General features: G+C 52.3%; 8 protein-coding genes across 8 annotated transcripts; 5 read left to right on the top strand and 3 right to left on the bottom strand.

The window, feature by feature from the left end:
• Nucleotides 1-296: 296 nt before the first annotated feature.
• BJX68DRAFT_270364 (sugar porter family MFS transporter) lies at nt 297-1,974 on the top strand (the record flags this gene model as incomplete). The annotated part of the gene is made up of 3 exons (XM_071046627.1): nt 297-1,570; nt 1,624-1,744; nt 1,801-1,974. The coding sequence occupies 3 exons, from the start codon at nt 297-299 to the stop codon at nt 1,972-1,974; spliced, it is 1,569 nt and encodes a 522-aa protein (XP_070895405.1).
• A 464-nt stretch (nt 1,975-2,438) lies between these two features.
• Nucleotides 2,439-2,928, bottom strand: BJX68DRAFT_270365 (uncharacterized protein; the record flags this gene model as incomplete). The annotated part of the gene is made up of 2 exons (XM_071046628.1): nt 2,439-2,523; nt 2,597-2,928. The coding sequence occupies 2 exons, from the start codon at nt 2,926-2,928 to the stop codon at nt 2,439-2,441; spliced, it is 417 nt and encodes a 138-aa protein (XP_070895406.1).
• A 1,137-nt stretch (nt 2,929-4,065) lies between these two features.
• BJX68DRAFT_270366 (peptidase S41 family protein) lies at nt 4,066-5,934 on the top strand (the record flags this gene model as incomplete). Its single annotated transcript, XM_071046629.1, has 4 exons — nt 4,066-4,234; nt 4,516-4,767; nt 4,845-4,959; nt 5,031-5,934. The coding sequence occupies 4 exons, from the start codon at nt 4,066-4,068 to the stop codon at nt 5,932-5,934; spliced, it is 1,440 nt and encodes a 479-aa protein (XP_070895407.1).
• Nucleotides 5,935-6,511: 577 nt separating this feature from the next.
• Nucleotides 6,512-8,091, bottom strand: BJX68DRAFT_244257 (uncharacterized protein). The gene is made up of 2 exons (XM_071041275.1): nt 7,113-8,091; nt 6,512-7,058 (listed from the first exon to the last, which is right to left on the bottom strand). Exons 1-2 carry the CDS (start codon nt 7,635-7,637, stop codon nt 6,810-6,812), a joined length of 774 nt encoding a protein of 257 aa, XP_070895408.1. The 5' UTR covers nt 7,638-8,091; the 3' UTR covers nt 6,512-6,809.
• Nucleotides 8,092-8,520: 429 nt separating this feature from the next.
• BJX68DRAFT_157745 (Cys6 transcription factor domain-containing protein) lies at nt 8,521-9,718 on the top strand. Its single transcript, XM_071036795.1, has 4 exons — nt 8,521-9,016; nt 9,067-9,153; nt 9,223-9,351; nt 9,406-9,718. The coding sequence occupies exons 1-4, from the start codon at nt 8,907-8,909 to the stop codon at nt 9,683-9,685; spliced, it is 606 nt and encodes a 201-aa protein (XP_070895409.1). The 5' UTR covers nt 8,521-8,906; the 3' UTR covers nt 9,686-9,718.
• Nucleotides 9,719-9,721: 3 nt separating this feature from the next.
• Nucleotides 9,722-11,038, top strand: BJX68DRAFT_270368 (uncharacterized protein; the record flags this gene model as incomplete). Its single annotated transcript, XM_071046630.1, has 2 exons — nt 9,722-10,197; nt 10,252-11,038. The coding sequence occupies 2 exons, from the start codon at nt 9,722-9,724 to the stop codon at nt 11,036-11,038; spliced, it is 1,263 nt and encodes a 420-aa protein (XP_070895410.1).
• Nucleotides 11,039-12,638: 1,600 nt separating this feature from the next.
• On the top strand, nt 12,639-13,671 carry BJX68DRAFT_270369 (uncharacterized protein; the record flags this gene model as incomplete). The annotated part of the gene is made up of 2 exons (XM_071046631.1): nt 12,639-12,697; nt 12,777-13,671. The coding sequence occupies 2 exons, from the start codon at nt 12,639-12,641 to the stop codon at nt 13,669-13,671; spliced, it is 954 nt and encodes a 317-aa protein (XP_070895411.1).
• A 1,427-nt stretch (nt 13,672-15,098) lies between these two features.
• BJX68DRAFT_270370 (uncharacterized protein) lies at nt 15,099-15,770 on the bottom strand (the record flags this gene model as incomplete). Its single annotated transcript, XM_071046632.1, has 3 exons — nt 15,099-15,395; nt 15,506-15,594; nt 15,650-15,770. The coding sequence occupies 3 exons, from the start codon at nt 15,768-15,770 to the stop codon at nt 15,099-15,101; spliced, it is 507 nt and encodes a 168-aa protein (XP_070895412.1).
• Between the last annotated feature and the right edge of the window lie 93 nt (nt 15,771-15,863).

Genomic DNA, 15,863 nt, shown 5'->3' on the forward strand with positions numbered 1-15,863 from the left:
CCGAACGCTAAGCTCATAGCCGAGACAACAGTGCCGAGAACTAGATTGAACAGGAAAGATTGTGTTCCTTCCCGCTTGCGCTGTGGGTGCAGCGAGCTACCCGAATCATACCTCATTGTCACCTTCTCCATATCCTCGGGGCACGTTGCTATACCGATCCAAATGGCAGGTCAGCTGAGGTTACAACCGCCATCGGGTCCCCGGTGCCAGGCTATTCGGTGCCCGCACCGGGTCCTTTTATACCCCGGATGTCTGCCCCGGAAAGGGTGATGCCAATTCTTTCAAACTCTCCAATTATGGGTACCTCCGGATTCGTTGGCCGCTTGCGCGGGGAGTCCCTCATCCTTGCACAGCTTGCACTCATCGTCTGTCCCTCCTACGTTCTGTTTGGGTACAATCAGTCCAACCTCGGAGGCCTTGTCTCACTACCTGACTGGGAATCCCATTTCCCGCGGATTGATAAAACGAGCCCTGATGCAGTGAGTAACGACAATGCCACGGTGCAAGGCGTTGTTATCGCATGCTTTACCCTCGGTGCCCTGCCAGGCTGTCTATCTTGCGCTTATATTTCGGAAAAGCTTGGGAGGCGTCCGGTTATCTTTCTTGGTGCTCTCTTAACCCTCATCGGTGCAATTCTGGAGGCTTCTGCTTTCCGGCTCACTCAGCTTGTGATCGGACGAACGGTCCTGGGTGCCGGTGTCGGGATGCTCAGTGGCACGGTTCCAACATGGCAAAGCGAGTGCTCCAGCTCGAAGAACCGTGGAAAGCATATTGTCTTGGACGGCTGCTTCATCTCCCTTGGATACGTTCTGCAGGCGTGGATCAATCTGGGATTCTACCAGTTCAAAACTGGACCTGTGACCTGGCGACCACCCGTTGCAATTTCATGCTTCTTTTCACTTCTTCTTATGGCGTCCATCTTCTTCATGCCAGAGTCACCTCGCTGGTTAGCACGGCAAAATCGGCTCAAGGAAGCGCAGGGCAACCTGGCAAAGCTTAAAGGTCTGCCTTTGGACACTCCTGAAGTTACTTCGGAACTCGCTAGCATCGAAACGTCGTTGGAACAGACGGCTGAAAGCGCAGCGAGCCTTAAGGACTTGTTTAGCATGGGGGAAGGCCGGCTCCTCTATCGCTTTAGCATTTGCATCTTGCTTCAGTTTTTCCAGCAAATGGCTGGTGGCAACCTGATCTCCGTCTACTCCACTGTCATTTTTCAGGATGGACTGAGTCTGGATGCACAGACGTCTCGCATCCTTTCAGGCGGTACACTGACCTGGAAGTTTCTGGCCGGCTTCGTCTCGTTCTTCACCATCGATCGACTTGGACGTCGATTTGCTTTTATAATTAGCGGATCTGGGATGGCTGCTTGTATGCTCGGGCTCGCGGTCGCCACCTCATTTCCGCACTCCAACTACGGAGCACAAATAATCAGCGTTCTATTCATCTTCTTGTTCAATTTCTTCCTTCCCATTGGGTTTCTTGGAGCGAACTTTCTGTACACGACGGAAGTCGCACCTGCTCGACTTCGCGTGGCCATGTCGAGCATCTCTACGGCAAATCACTGGCTCTGGTGAGGCCCGAATTCCTCTTTCCTGTCGATGATATCCCGCTAACTCCGGCCAGGAACTTTGTTGTAACGATGATCACCCCTGTAGCGATCCAGGATATCGGCTATCGCTACTACATCGTGTATACGTGCATCGGCGCCTGCATACCGCTTTCTATCTATTTTCTTTACCCCGAGGTTGGTCTGCCCTTCTTTCTCGGTCATAGTCACACGAGGAATGCTAACGATTCTAGACTATGGGACGAAGCTTGGAGGAGATTGATCTAATCTTCAGGGAGAGTCCCTCTGCGTTGGGCACTGTGAGGTATGCTAAGCGACGGCCGCATATACCGGTCGGCCAGCAGTTGTCTACGAAGCCATTATCTGAGCACGATGAGGAGGTGGCGGAATTCAAGGAGGATGTCTGAATGTACTAATCAAGCGTGCTAGCCGAGAGCATGCAAGGTTCTATTGCTCGCACGGTTGCTGTACATAGGAGCTTCTGATGGCGGGGCCCCAACCTTACCTGGGTTGGATTTATTACTAGTCACCTGTCCGCTTAGGTATATATTAGCTATATCTCTCGCAGCTGAAAAAGCACACGACGGAATACGCGGATCCATATGTCTTTCAATCTACAGGTACCCAGTGCTTGATTCTCGCTGAGAGCTTTAGAACACTGTAGACCTTCATACACATATAAAACCATTCATGCTGCTTCACAAGTCCATTGTCCATGGCTCCCACAGCAAAGACGGGTGCTGCACTTCTTGAGTCCACCATCTACCCTGCTTCTAAAAGTCCTGTCCTCATCCCCATATCTCCTACCTAGCAGTCGATATGTCCTCGTAATCCATTCCACTATCTCAGGTCGCCTGAGCCGATTTCGGTTTCACTGACATGAGCTTCCCGAACTCTTCAACACAACACGGAGGGGAAGCCCGCTATCGCCATGAGCCGTGGCACTCCCACCGGTACTAGCAGAAACATGCAAGTCAGCCTACTTCCTCGCACCTCAAATCAACTCCATGAGCAATCGGGATAACCTACCAATCGCCCCCTTGGCCAGAGCAACACATATCAAACACATAACCCACAGCCCAGCCCGCCTCCCACTGCGAGACATGTGTGTTCTCAAAGATATAGTCATTCCAGACGCAGATGCGTGCGCTGCCGTGGTCCCAGCTGTGGTGGCTATGAGCGCCGATGAAAGTGAGGTCCGCGCTGGAGCTCTGGAGGGACTCCTGGAGGGCGCGGGCGTCGGATTCAGAGAAGGTGGTGAGAGTGTCGCAGTGGTCTCGTTTTGCGAGAGGGCCTGGGAGCGCGGCGGCGGAGATGAGGGCCGGGGAGAGGGTGAGGAGGAAGGCTGTGAAGGCGTGCATTTTGGATGGTTTGGTGGTAGTTGGAGCGAGTTGGAAAGGAAAGGTTGATCTGATTGAGGGGTTGCTGGCCGTTGGAAGTAGATGGGCTTTGCCAGGTATTTATACTCTTGATTCGTGGCTATGCTGCGGCTTCTAGACCCCAGTGCTTGGAGATAGAAGCCCATTATTGACCGCCGGATCGATTAAAAAGTGCGTGCGCAACTCGAGTCGAAGCCAAAGTCTGCATCCCCACCATCTCATGTTGTCGTGATAGGTATGGCCCAGCGCACAACAGCTGAACTGAGACATAGATCTCATGAATAAAACAACCCCCATATATTCAAATGACCTCAATAGGGATAAGATCCGCAACTCTAACCATGTTTATTTAGGGGGCAGTGTCCAGGAGATGCAGGCTTTACGTGAGCACTCAACAAGCGCGGCCGCTAGGTTGGTCGATGGCACCTCACCTGCTTCATCATTGGATTTTTCAAGGGCTATCTTTACCGCGCAATGGCTCGAGCTGAAGCGGATATTAGCTGGACCCATGAGACGGAGCTGAACTGGAGAAGTTAAAGGTACATTACTTATGCAAGCCTCCTGGTACTTGGAGTCGGAATCAAATTATTGGCTTACCCTCTTGGGACTAAGGAATAATATACCGGCTTTTGACCTCTCCTGACCCCAGACTGAGGATTTAAGCATTTTTAACGTTGACCGAGTTCCAGGGCTGGGTTCCAACTGCTGCTAACCGCTTTAGGCACATTTCGCGATTGGGGTGGGTCTGCCAGCCTCCTGAACAGAGCTGGGTGACGATGGGATGAAGACGAGTCTATGTAGGCGGTCTGAACGGGTCCTAGGTGAGCTGGTAATCCTCATGCATGTAGCGTTTTGGTCCGGTGGGCCATGTACTTGAAGGCTCTTCCTGCAAACGATCGTAAAGGAGTTCAGGGAAGGGATTCTCGTTCAACGTAGGGTATGGCACCTGGTCAATCAGGTTAGGGCAGGCGTGTTTGATGACTAGCGGCCGCTGCTGATGCTGCTCCACACTTGATCGACGGTAGCACTTAACCGAGTATAGAATATAAGCCCCTATAGATCTCCGACCTCACTCCTTATCATCAGCAGCAGAGGAAAGCAACCTCGCTGAAGCCTGAAATGTTCTCGAAGCTCCTTGTGCTGCTGGCAGCCACTGCCGCGCTGCCAGTGACTGCTTTCACAACCGATATCTCCGGCATACACCATGATAGCCCCGGATCTCCAGGCCCTACCAGGGACGCGAGCAGCAAGCTGTCACAGCAGTACCAGAAGGCTATAAAGAACAATGGTAAGCTGAGTGTCGGACAGGGCAGCACGATGGGCAATGGCGCGAAACTCAGACTGACGTACTTTTCCACAATAGCCACCGGTCCTGTTCTTCCTGGGCCGCTTCCATTGCAATGCCTCCGCGTTCTCCTCTTGATCGGGGCAAGGCTGCTCACATGCTGGAGGAACTCAGGAAGTACCTCGAGTTTCACAGCACGACGAAGACGCTGAAGTATAAGTGAACAACCCTCCTGATTGCTGGTCCTCATAGGTTTAGCCTCGACTAACGACAATATTCGGTAGGTCCACCGAACAGTTATCTGTCTCCTCCCTCGGATATTTGGCGTGGAATGGACCGTATCGAGCACCAGGTCATCACGGGCGAATTCAAGAGTCAGTACGAGTTTGACAATGCCATCGCGGAGCTTTGGTCGAGCGCGTATGGACATCTTACCGTGACCTTGTGCTCGCAGTCGATATTTCGGTTCAAAAGTGCCCTGCAACTGGTTTCGGTCTCAAAGGACGGACTTGAACTACCAGAGATATACACCTATGGTACGTGGCCTGACGTTTTCTAGATCTCGAAGCTGGAAGAGGCTAAGACAGAACTGGATCGAGCAGAGGATGCCCAGCTCTTGGCAAGGAACCCGGGCTTAGTATCCCCAATCGTCTCTATCAACGGGCCAGCTGTACAGAGTACATCGAGCCGCTCTCACTAACGCAGCCTTTCCAGGACCCGGATGCCAGGTAAGTTGCCATTGATCCATCAGACTAACAACGACGAGTTGGTCGCTAACAATGATACTTGCACACTGCAGGTACAACCGGATGTGTCCCCACCATGCGCGGAGTGTGTGGTCAGTACCTGGTGATCTTTATGACTATTTTACAGTGTTCCAGTCCTGGCCTTATGGTGCGCCACACCATAGCTTCCGGTTTGGAAACGGCACAGTCCGCGTCGTTCCCATCACTGCAAGCTACAATGGCGAGGGTGACTTTGACTTTAAGAACGGCCAGGCTGTATGGAAAGCACTGTGCCTTCCTCAGGTGCAGGCCCCGGCTCCTGCCAACACCGCCGAAGCACCTGCACCTGCACCTGCCCCCCGACAGAGCACCGCCCTTCCACTTCCGGCATCCTACCCCACGCCGGTCGTTCGCGAGGACTGGAACCTGATTTCCGGACACTTCTTGGAAGAGGAGGAGTATGAGGATACTGCTGTGCTCTTCATCCCTTCATTCAGCTCGGCAGAACCTGGCGCGAAGCTCTCGTTCAGGCAGCGCGCTACCGAGTTCCTCGAGAAGAGTGTCGCAGCAGGAAAGAGGCGCTTGATCATCGACCTGTCGGAGAATGACGGTGGCCATACTAACCATGGTTATGACCTCCTCCAAGCTCTCTTCCCTGGATATTTCATGTACACCTCTTCGCGATTCCGGGACCACGAAGCGCTTCGTCTGATGTTCAAGGCCTTTCAGAGCGTCACCGTCGACGATCCCTTGTACCAGAATGTCTCGTACCTTTTTTCGACTCCCCTGTTCGTGGGACGAGATCAGAAGACACATTTCAGTTCATGGGAAGAGGTCTACGGACCGCATGAGGTCTTGGGCACAAACCGGAGCTCTGCATTCGCCATCTTCGACTTCAACCTTGCCTCCGAGCTGGACAACCCAATCCGCGGATACGGCCCCGTCAAGCAGGATGCCACATCTCCAGCGTGTTACTAGACGCGAGAGCATGTCCAACAAGTCAGCTTTTAGGAGGGAATTTCTGGAGATCATTAAGCAACTTAATGGGGAACTAAAAGCTACAATCTTATTGAGGATTAGGTTTTGCCTATCATTCACTACTGATATAGACGCCCATTGGCATTCGCGTGTTTTTTTTACATACAATCAAGAACCAACCAGGGTCTTAGCATTGTATCTGGATCGATAAAGCATTGATTGTAGGAGGTATAGTACTTCAAACCCCCTCCAAAGGGTCCACACTGTTGTAGGGCTATGACTCTGGCGATGTTGCTTGGCCGATATAGATCTATATAGATCCCCACCCGCCCAGGATGTGCTCCTCACCAACTCTGCAAACAGCGCACACAGCTCGTACTTTCGTATCGTGAGCCCCTCAGCATGACAGTCATTCTCAAGAACGCTCTTGGTTTCGATGCCTTGCTGATGGTACGGTGAGCCAAGGGCATTGCGGTTTCGGACTCTCGTACTCTGTTCCGAACCAGTCCCTGGAATACTGGACAGGGGATGGGATATTACGGGGCTTTCACATAATTATCTACATTATTTGGATAACCCTCATACTACAAGATGTTCATGGCAGATTTAGGGCTGGTATATAAAGCGACATGAAGATCAGATATATTCAATATGACAGACACCCGTCTCAATTAGGTGCACGCGCAGCTTGAGCTTGAGACTGAGCTTGCCGCAGCCGCTCCTCTTCCTGCCTTTTCATCTCCAGTGCCCCCTTCATTCGCGCCGGGACAATCCTCTCGCGCTCCCCAGTGATTTTCCACCCTTGAAGCCGATTCTTCCCCAGCGCCAGGAGTGTCTTTCGCTCGACCAAGCTATACTGGGTTGGGTCTTCTCGATCAAAGTTGAAGGGTTCCTTTAGACCCACGGGCGGGTTCGTGATGATTCGCGGTATGCGCAGACTGTTCCGTGAAGCCGTGGCACATCAAAGGGTGCATGAGGACAACGTCGCCGATGTCGCCGGTCATTTCGCGAAAGTCGGTACACTGCTGGATGAGCGAGATGTAGAAGCGTAGAGCGGTGTCTGGTGGCTGGGGTCCTTCGGATCGTGGGCCCATCAAAGGAGAAACTCCTTCCGGGTGTGCGTACTGATTGACTTCGTCAGCGACCATAGACGTGTCTCCCCGCCGGTATATACGTACCAGATGTTTCGCAATCAATGGTATAGCCTCGGGGCAAATCATCGTCCCACCACCCCGTGGCTTGATGTCCGAAAACAGCGGAATAACTAGCAGCGCCTGCTCCGGGGAATCCAAAAAATGGACGAAAAAGTCCCCGTCAGCGTGCCAATTGTCCAGTTCCCTCGGATCCGGCCATTGATTCTCCCACTCGGATGTACCCAGATTCACAATCAACCCGTCGCCCCAGGTAGACGACTGCTCAGAAACACGGTCCTCGCCGCCACACAACTCACAGATGGCCGCCCATGCTTTCGGAGCGAAAGTGCGGACTGATTCTTCGCGGTGGCGGGGCATATTAATCCGTTCTTTCGTCCAGGTTGACTTGTCGGTGGGCGAGTAGCCGAGGCGAACCCAGACATCGCGCGTCCATTCTGCGGCCTTTTCGCGCGTGAAGCAGCCGGGAATACGAACGTAGCCGTGTTGGAGGAAATGGGCTTTTTGCTCATCTGTCAAGGCATATTCAGCGGGCGGTGTTTCGTCGGTCATTTTGAAGGCAAGTTCCGTTGTTTGTTCTGATAAAAGTTGCTGCAAGACCTGAAATTCGCGGGGAATGTCATGTTGGAGTCGTGGTGTTTATAGGCTCTTGCTTCGGGCTCTCCCCGAACACTCCTTGTCGAAAGTGGCAGGTGATATGGCGCATGATGCACGATTGGAAATAGGTGACTCTTAAGGGGAAGGGTCTGGTCGGACATGAGGGGTAAAAGGTCTCACGGATATCACGAGCAAGATGTAATCTTGGTGGATGCTCTCCTCGAGAAGCGAGGGCGACTAGGCGATGGCGCGACATGAGGGGACAAACGGTCCAGCCTGAAGCCTCAGGCCATTAAGCCGGAAGAATGGGTTGATCCGACCCGAACGATCTCCACCCGTCAGCTCCGCCCAACTCGTCTTCACGCGTGCTCTCACATTCCCATGCTTTTCCATCTTGCCAACGCTTGGAGCTACCGAGCCGCATTCGCTCTTCGCACTTCGCAATTGCCATTTTCAGCCCTATCGAGCTCGTGAGGAACAGCAAGCACCTACGTATTCGTCGATCTCTGCAGGCTGAGTCATGGCGGCTTGGAAAGTGGGGGGTCTCGCCTCAGCTGGGCGGAACTTGCGGAGTAGCGCCCTTTACAGTCCGCCGCTAACGCGCCGTTTTCTCCTCATTTCGATCGGCAAATGTCGCTAACGTTCGCTGAAGATGGGCTAGTCGACTATATCCAGAGCACCGGAATTCGTTTACGACTGGACAACGTTGCTTGAAGCGACCCTGGCACAGCACAGCCCGAGCTTCGGCAGCCTCAGGAGCCAGGGATTGGCTGCGGTCAAGTTGGCCCCTAATCTAAACGTGCCCGGTGGCTGAAGAACGCGACCAGCCCATTGCTTAGTTCCTCCTGCGGCGCTGATGCATCATCAATGTATTCCCTAATTAGGACGGATCGCTGGGTCCAGAGCAAGCCTCCTCGTGCGCAGTAGCTTGCGCTCTAGCCAGGAGCCCCTCCGCGGGATTATTTCCCAGCTCTCAATCTAGCTTCCCTTCTCGGCCCATCCTCGCTTGTGACTTGGTCTCGCGATTATCATTGGCCCACCGGCCGATTAGCCGAGTGACATGCCTCTATATCCTAGTATCTAAGCCTCCAAGTGGCGGCCACAGGGCTGAAGACTCCTGAAGGCAACCTCCTTAACCTCAGAGGACCCGCTTGTGACGAAGCTATAAGAACTCTTTTTCTCCCGGGATCCTTCTTGTATCCAGTTTTATAGATCCAGCGCAAAATGACAGATACCGAATCACCGTCTACCCCTGCCCCCTCTGCCTGTCTGGCGTGCAAGGGCAAGAAGAGGAAATGTGACCGTACCGTCCCCGCCTGCTCAAGATGTCAAAGGTGAGTTGGCCTCGTATCTATTTCATGCAGGTCGCTAAGTTCAACCTCAGAGCGTCTCGCCCTCATCCTTGCATATACCCTGACCAAGACGGTGGACACAATGTCCCGTTAATGTCGGAAGATGCTTGGTGGTTAGAGTAAGTACCTCGTCCTTTTCCCAATCTTCATATGAAAGTTCCCAGTCTCTAACGCTACCACCGGCTCAGCCCCAACTCGGATGTTCAATCTGTCCCAATGATTCAAGATCCACCCAGGGCAAGGGCAGCTTGTCAGCGATGCCGACAGGGAAAGCGGCAGTGCAGCAGAGCATTGCCGCAGTGCTCCCGCTGCATACTGTAGGTGAACCTCGTATATGTCCTCAGCTTTCAATCTTCTCACTCGAGTTGTAGCATGGGTGCTCAATGTGTATACGACCGAGGGTTGCCGCCAGCGCAAACCATACCGGCAAAGTCTCACACCCTGTCAAAAGCCCACAAAGAGGCAAGCAGTAAACTCTCCCCTGATCCCTCCTTATGCTCGCCAAGTCCCCTGGCCGGCGGGTCGAGCGGGAGCACTTACCTCGATCCTTTCCACACCTATCCCTCCTCACTCCACCCAGAATGTATAAACCGCGTGCTCTCGTTCGGTAAGCCGTCCCTTGCGATCTCCATTGGTACCTCGGTATCCTGACAATCAGCCTCAGCTATAAAGGAAGTTTGGCCCAAAATGTTTCCAGGGTACACCTACAAAGGAATATCTTTCGTCCACCACTGGATCAGAAGCGCCATGACCTGCCCTCCCCTGTTCAACGCGTGGCTTCACTCTGGTGCCGGGCATATTCGCTGGCTGCGGCAAGCGAACGAAGATGCGTCCAATGTCTCCGACCAGGACTCATACGAGATGCTACTGATGGAACGTGAAGCGATAGTCGGCTTGAAGGAGTTTGTGGATGGTGCGAGTGCAGACAAAGTATCCGACGAGATTATTATGGCGACTTTCGCTCTCGCCCTCCACACAGGGAGAGAAAAGGAACCTACCTCCAAGCAAACGCGCTTGCCACCACTGTCGGACCTGCAATTATTATTACGCTTCACGAATATTCCAATTTCCGAACCACATGTTCTTGCTCTCCGCAATCTCGTTGAGGCGAGAGGAGGGTTTGACAAGATTGAAATGCCCGGGCTCAAGGAAGGGCTCTCAACGTGAGTACTCCACTTTGCTGCACGTTAGAACTGGCCTCGTTAACCTTCATTTAGATACAACCTTGTGGTTGCCAGCAAATTCCTTGCTCGTCCATTCTGGCCGCTTCACACACGTCTCCAAATAGACGAAGCGACGGGATTTCTAGAGCAAACCGAGCAGGAATCGCCTCTGAACGACCCACTGCATCCATATCTCACCTCACTAATACCCAGTGTCATGGTATGGGAGTTTAGTGCAGTCCGAGGATACAACACGCTAGTCAAGGACTACTCCCAGGGCTTCATGACGCAGCTCGAGATGGGATACATTATTGAACTACGCAATCTGATTCAGTACCGCGTCATGAGCCTCCCTGCCGTTGGTGAGATCTTGGACCCGTACCAAGAGCTACCCTTGATATACGGCGCTCTTCGTCTGGCTCTTATGGCGTACACCGTGTTGGTGTTGTTTCCCACGCCGCTGGGAACAGATCCGCATCCGCGCATCGCAAAGCAACTACGATACGAGTTGGAGTTGACGGGTGTCAGCTTGGACATCTGGATGCCGATGGTAGAGCTCCTGCTTTGGGTGCTGATGCTCGGTGGAATCTCCGCGTCAGATACGGAGCACCGATCGTGGTACGTGGATCAAATCCAGTGGTTGGCGCCACTGCTCGGACTCACGTCATGGGACCAAGTGAAGGATACAATGACGTCGGTTGTTTGGATTGATAGCCCCTGTGATGTCGAGGGCCAAGCACTGTGGCAGGAGGTACAAGGCTCGAGTCCGTTCGCCGCTACCGGGCTTGGAGTCGCCTACCCGGATCTGTGGATGGAGGATCTCTCGGATCAATCAGCGTAGACAAAATAATTCACCATAGACGATACACTGTATGAGTACAACGACATAAATATCTATTAGCGAAAGAACTTAATGAACACCCGTCTCATCGAACAATTGTCTTTCCGTCCCTCCTTAACCCCCATTTCGCTTGTCCGAATTGACTCCAGCTATACTCACATCTCTTCCTTTCCGACAGTTTACCAGTGGCGACGGAGAATACTACCCCTTCATATGCGCCAGGAACTACAAAATTGCACCAACATGCCCCTCAAGCAATAGAGTCACCTGCGGAAACTGTTTATTGAATTAACTCGAGGGTCGCCGCGACGCTCACTCCAGAGGGAAGGAGCGACCTCGATCGTGCCTTTCAACTCGGGGCCTGGATCGTTCCTTCCCTTCCTGTATGGATGTTTTCGCCATCTGCTAAGAGAGGAAAGAGCGGCCCACCGTCCCGCGGGTACCTTCCACATGCTCGACCTCCAGTTCGCCCAGACGTCATCCTTTGTCCCGATCTCGCCGCCATAGCCGTCTTGCCAGATTTGCGGGATGTTGATACTAGGCGATAGCGAGTCGCACCGTTCTCTCGGAGAGGGCTCTGTTTTCGGATCCCTCGAATATCTCAGCGTTTGCTGTCGCGCGTTACCCATTATCACCAACACGGGCATTTCTCGCCGCTGTGGCGGACTTCGAATTTGAACTACGCTGCACTGCTTTTGCGACATTGTATGATGTTTGCTGCTGTGGAAAAGTCGCAATAGGCCCCGGCTTTCGCCAGCTTATAACCCAGCGAAGCATTTCCACGCTGCTTGAAGTACGCACCGACGGCCTTTGCGCAGTGCATTGCGCCGTTGATACTGACTTGGATCACTTGCATCTAGTACTCGACTGTGCCATCGAGGATGCCATCTCCAGCAGCTTTCCCAGCATTTATGACGAAGCCGGCGATTTACCCGAAGTCCTTGATGACGGTTTGCGCGAGCGTTTCGGCGAAGGATATTGGGAGACAGTGGTATGCGTGTGCTATGATACCGAATTCTGCGGAGAGCTCCTCGACGCGAGTATGGGCTTCCGTTTCGCGTGAGAGGAATGTGATGATAACGGTGGCTTCCTTTCTGCGCATCCGCGCGCTACTTCGAAGTAAGTAAACTAGGAGGTTAACTACCAGGTATACAGAATCTATGTAGAGAATCTAGATCAGCCTATACCAAAGCAATTTAACAACTATATGAAGCCTGAGTTATGCATCACTGTCACTATGTGCGGCTGGTTTATGGTGCATGATGACAGCGATTGGTGACTGCCAACCAATCCAGATATAAGGTGCAAAAGAGTAGAAGTTTCTACACGGGCACCTTCCTGGCCATCAGTATTGAGATGGGAGGCCCAATCAACAGGGACAACGCTCAGAGCAGTCGCGCCAACTTTTCGGGTGCCCCTCATGCGCCTATCATATATCCGTACAATATTATGGATGCCATTCTTAAGCGCTGAGCTACCAGTCGCCCTGCTACTAGTGTCCGCCAAGCCCAGAGCACCTGCATCCATGTGACGTTGCCAGATATAAACCGGCGTTGCCGCCCGACAGGACATTTTCAGCCCCAATTCCCACCACCCCGCCATGGACTCCAGCATCTGCGATACTCAAATCCAGACCCCTCTTGCCACAGCCATTCATCTGTATTGTTCACCACACCCCTTTCATCTCATCCTCCCTGTTTGCTGTGTAAAAACTAATTCTTTTGCATGGTATCCCCAGCCTAGTTACGCTCTTCGTCGCCGCATCCTATACCCCGCAACTCGTCAAGATCAGAGCGAGCAATGCAGGAGATGCAGGGATTTCTGGCTGGTACATCATCCTCCTGACTACCAGTGCCACTACGCATTTCGCCACTCGAATCAAAAACTTATACAGTAGCTTCGCCTGGGCCTGCTTCTGGGATGGAGAGTTGTCAGGGTTTAATCTCTTCTCTGCCCTGGTGATCTATCTCCAGGCATTTATCCACTGGGCGGCAGCAATCATCTTACTAGTTGTCTATATTTCGTTCCGCACGCCGACCCGTGCCCTGGCTACGGATACCAAGAATAGCCCTATTGTGTCCAGCGCGTCCTCTCCCAGCAACACAACCATCCTCGCCATAGTCCTCACCCATGCAGTTATTGTCCTCCCGCTTGCTATATATTTCCTAGATCTTCTAACACGAGAAGGAGGGTACGACGATGTCAACGTCATTGTTGACAGTTTTGTTGTTGGCCTCAGCTTCCGCTTTACGGGCCTCCTCACCTCCCTTACCCCGGCCATACCGCAGATTTTCACCATGGTTACCCGCTACCGCGCCAACGGCAATACCTTTGATCGGGGAAGCCTAAGCTTGCTTGGCCTCGGCCTCCAAGCCGTGGCGTTTCTTGCCCTGGGTGCTTCGCAGGGCTGGAGGATGAGACCACTGCCACCAGATCCTGACACTAAACCCGGGGCGGACTATATTGTAATCTGGAGTTTGGACTGGTGGGGGTGGCTTTTTGTCGTTGCGGGGCTGGCAGCCGGGTGGATGGCACTGGCCCTTTCTCAGCTGCTGGTTTTATGTGTGGCAATGGGCCTGGGAAAGCGAGGGAGTCGACTGTCAACGTTTGACGCGGCCAAAAAGGTGTTATGACGCCCATCCTAGTGATGAATTGTATGGTGGCTCCAGGGTAGGCGTATTTTGCCTGTAGATGGGGTGAGCGTGGTATGACCTGGTAAAATGTAATGCATCCTAGGGGGAAATTGGACAGTTATGAGCCCAAGAGGCTGGGACTAGTCAGAGGAAAGCACCTAAAAACGGGATGAGCGAATGCAAGCTGAATGGCACGGAGGTATCATTTTAGCGTCGCCATGGTGTAGGTCCGTGTTGGAAGATATGGCCGCCTTAGGCAAGGCCAGGTGAGTCCTTAGACTGGCTAGTAGAGAGATTACTAGACCACCAAGAGAAGGCAGGGTATTTTTTGTAGCATGCACATGCCAGTCTGTCCGCACTTCTTATGGTTGTAGGTTACATCTCTTGTCTATTATAAATGGTGGGTAGGGAGTATATAGAATTTATATCTATGCTAGGCTATGAGCGCCCTAGGGCTAAACCTAACGATAGTAATGAATTCTACTTCAGCTTATATATGTGACATTTAATACCGTATCTTAATACTATTAGATGGAGAGGAAGTAGGCAGAATTATAATATATAGCAGCGCCCCCGCACGCTGGCGAGGATGCTATACTCTTTTTGAAATTGCAGAAATTATAATAACCTACTTCCTTTCCTACTGGCAAGCAAGAAATATGGTTCAGAGATAGAGGCATTATTATAAGAACTAATCTTGTAGAGATAGGTAACATATTCCTTCCTGCCCACGCTCGCTAAATCTTCAGTATCACCAGGACACTGCAGCATCTTTGTATTTCCAGATTGCTATCCCCATAGCTCTGCGCACCATAATCATGCAAAATCTACCTCACGCACTGCTCGTACAAGGGAGGTCTGGAGAATCCTAGTAGGTCGCTTTACAAAGAAGTTTTCATACACTTCCATCAGGAAAATAGCCATCAAGTCCAGACTGCCGCCAGCTACAGGTCAAATGCATGAAATGAACTCAGCGTGTAGCCAGTGTCTAAATACAGGCGAAGACAGCTGGGGTTATTAATAGGTCATCCCGATCGTACACCATTTATTTCCATAGAACTAAATCACTCTAGCCTGCAAGTCCCTCTTGTCCCACAAGCCAACGACCTCAGGTCGGCTCTTCTCGCAATGGTGGAGTTGGGTCTGGCCAAGAAATAGACATATGCGGGAGCGCAAACTAGACCTGTCGCTGTCTATCGCATAGCAGCGGAAGCTCCCTGGCGGTGGGCCTGATACAAATCCCAGCACTTTCTGTTCAAACATCATCCTTGGGTGTATAAATGGCAAAGGTGGGAAGTTGAATAGGCGTGCTATTGCCCGCCCAGAGCGCTGCACAGCCAAGGTAATCTGTTCGAAGCTCAGCATCAGCATCATCCCTTTCAGTATGATTCGGAAAGACAGAGGACAACACTAACAGGTAAGAAAGGTCACAACCAAGCCCATCGAGTACCCGGCTTTGAGAAGCCCCTGGCTGCCCGCCATATTACCACAGGCCAGGAAGAGAAAGCAAAGATCCAGGAAGACGAGGTCCGCAAACAGAATCCAGGACGACCGGATTGCCGAATGGTGAATATGACGGTCAGGATGAACCAGGCAATTAGGTACATTGCCAGAGCCTGGTGGAATTCAGCGCGGAGTTCGCCTGTTTCTGCATCCGTGTATGCGGCCATTATTCCTGTTCCGGGGAGGAAGATCATTGCGTAGGAGAAGTTGAAGGCGGCGAACTAGAAGGGGAAAAAAAGTTAGCCTATGACGCACATGGTCCCTGGGGAATAGATTGACTTGCAGTATTCGCGCTTATAAACTCGAGAACCCCTGCGATGAATTGACACACGCCACCGAAGAAGATGAGGACACCAACGACGATGTTTGGGGTGGTAATGGAACGGGCATTGAGATCGAGAACACAAACGAGAAAGAGGCCTTGTCAAGATGTGTTAGCAGGCCTCTCTCGAACACGTATACCTGGAGAGAATACCTGTTGCGAAAGAAAGCAGACCGAGCGGCAGAGGGTTGGCAATGGCTGGCTTCAAGCTGGCCTGCTGAGGACGCACTTCTGCAGAGAACTGCCGCTCCACCTGTTCTGTTTCTTGTTTCATGGTTTCCAACAGTGTGCACCTGGCCTGGTTGAGTGGATTTACTCTGTGATATTTCAGGAGGGGTTGCTACGACTTACTGGAACCCTCCTTTAT

The sequence above is a fragment of the Aspergillus pseudodeflectus genome, assembly GCF_044049435.1.
Source record: "Aspergillus pseudodeflectus strain CBS 756.74 chromosome Unknown BJX68scaffold_48, whole genome shotgun sequence".
Lineage (NCBI taxonomy): Eukaryota > Fungi > Ascomycota > Eurotiomycetes > Eurotiales > Aspergillaceae > Aspergillus > Aspergillus pseudodeflectus.

Coding starts and splice junctions, on each gene's coding strand:
- BJX68DRAFT_244257 (XM_071041275.1), bottom strand. CDS start 7,637: ATGACCGACGAAACACCGCCCGCTGAATATGCCTTGACAGATGAGCAA. Junction 7,059..7,112: donor CATTGATTGCGAAACATCTG/GTACGTATATAC, acceptor GAAGTCAATCAG/TACGCACACCCGGAAGGAGT.
- BJX68DRAFT_157745 (XM_071036795.1), top strand. CDS start 8,907: ATGACAGATACCGAATCACCGTCTACCCCTGCCCCCTCTGCCTGTCTG. Junction 9,017..9,066: donor GCCTGCTCAAGATGTCAAAG/GTGAGTTGGCCT, acceptor GTTCAACCTCAG/AGCGTCTCGCCCTCATCCTT. Junction 9,352..9,405: donor CAGTGCTCCCGCTGCATACT/GTAGGTGAACCT, acceptor CTCGAGTTGTAG/CATGGGTGCTCAATGTGTAT.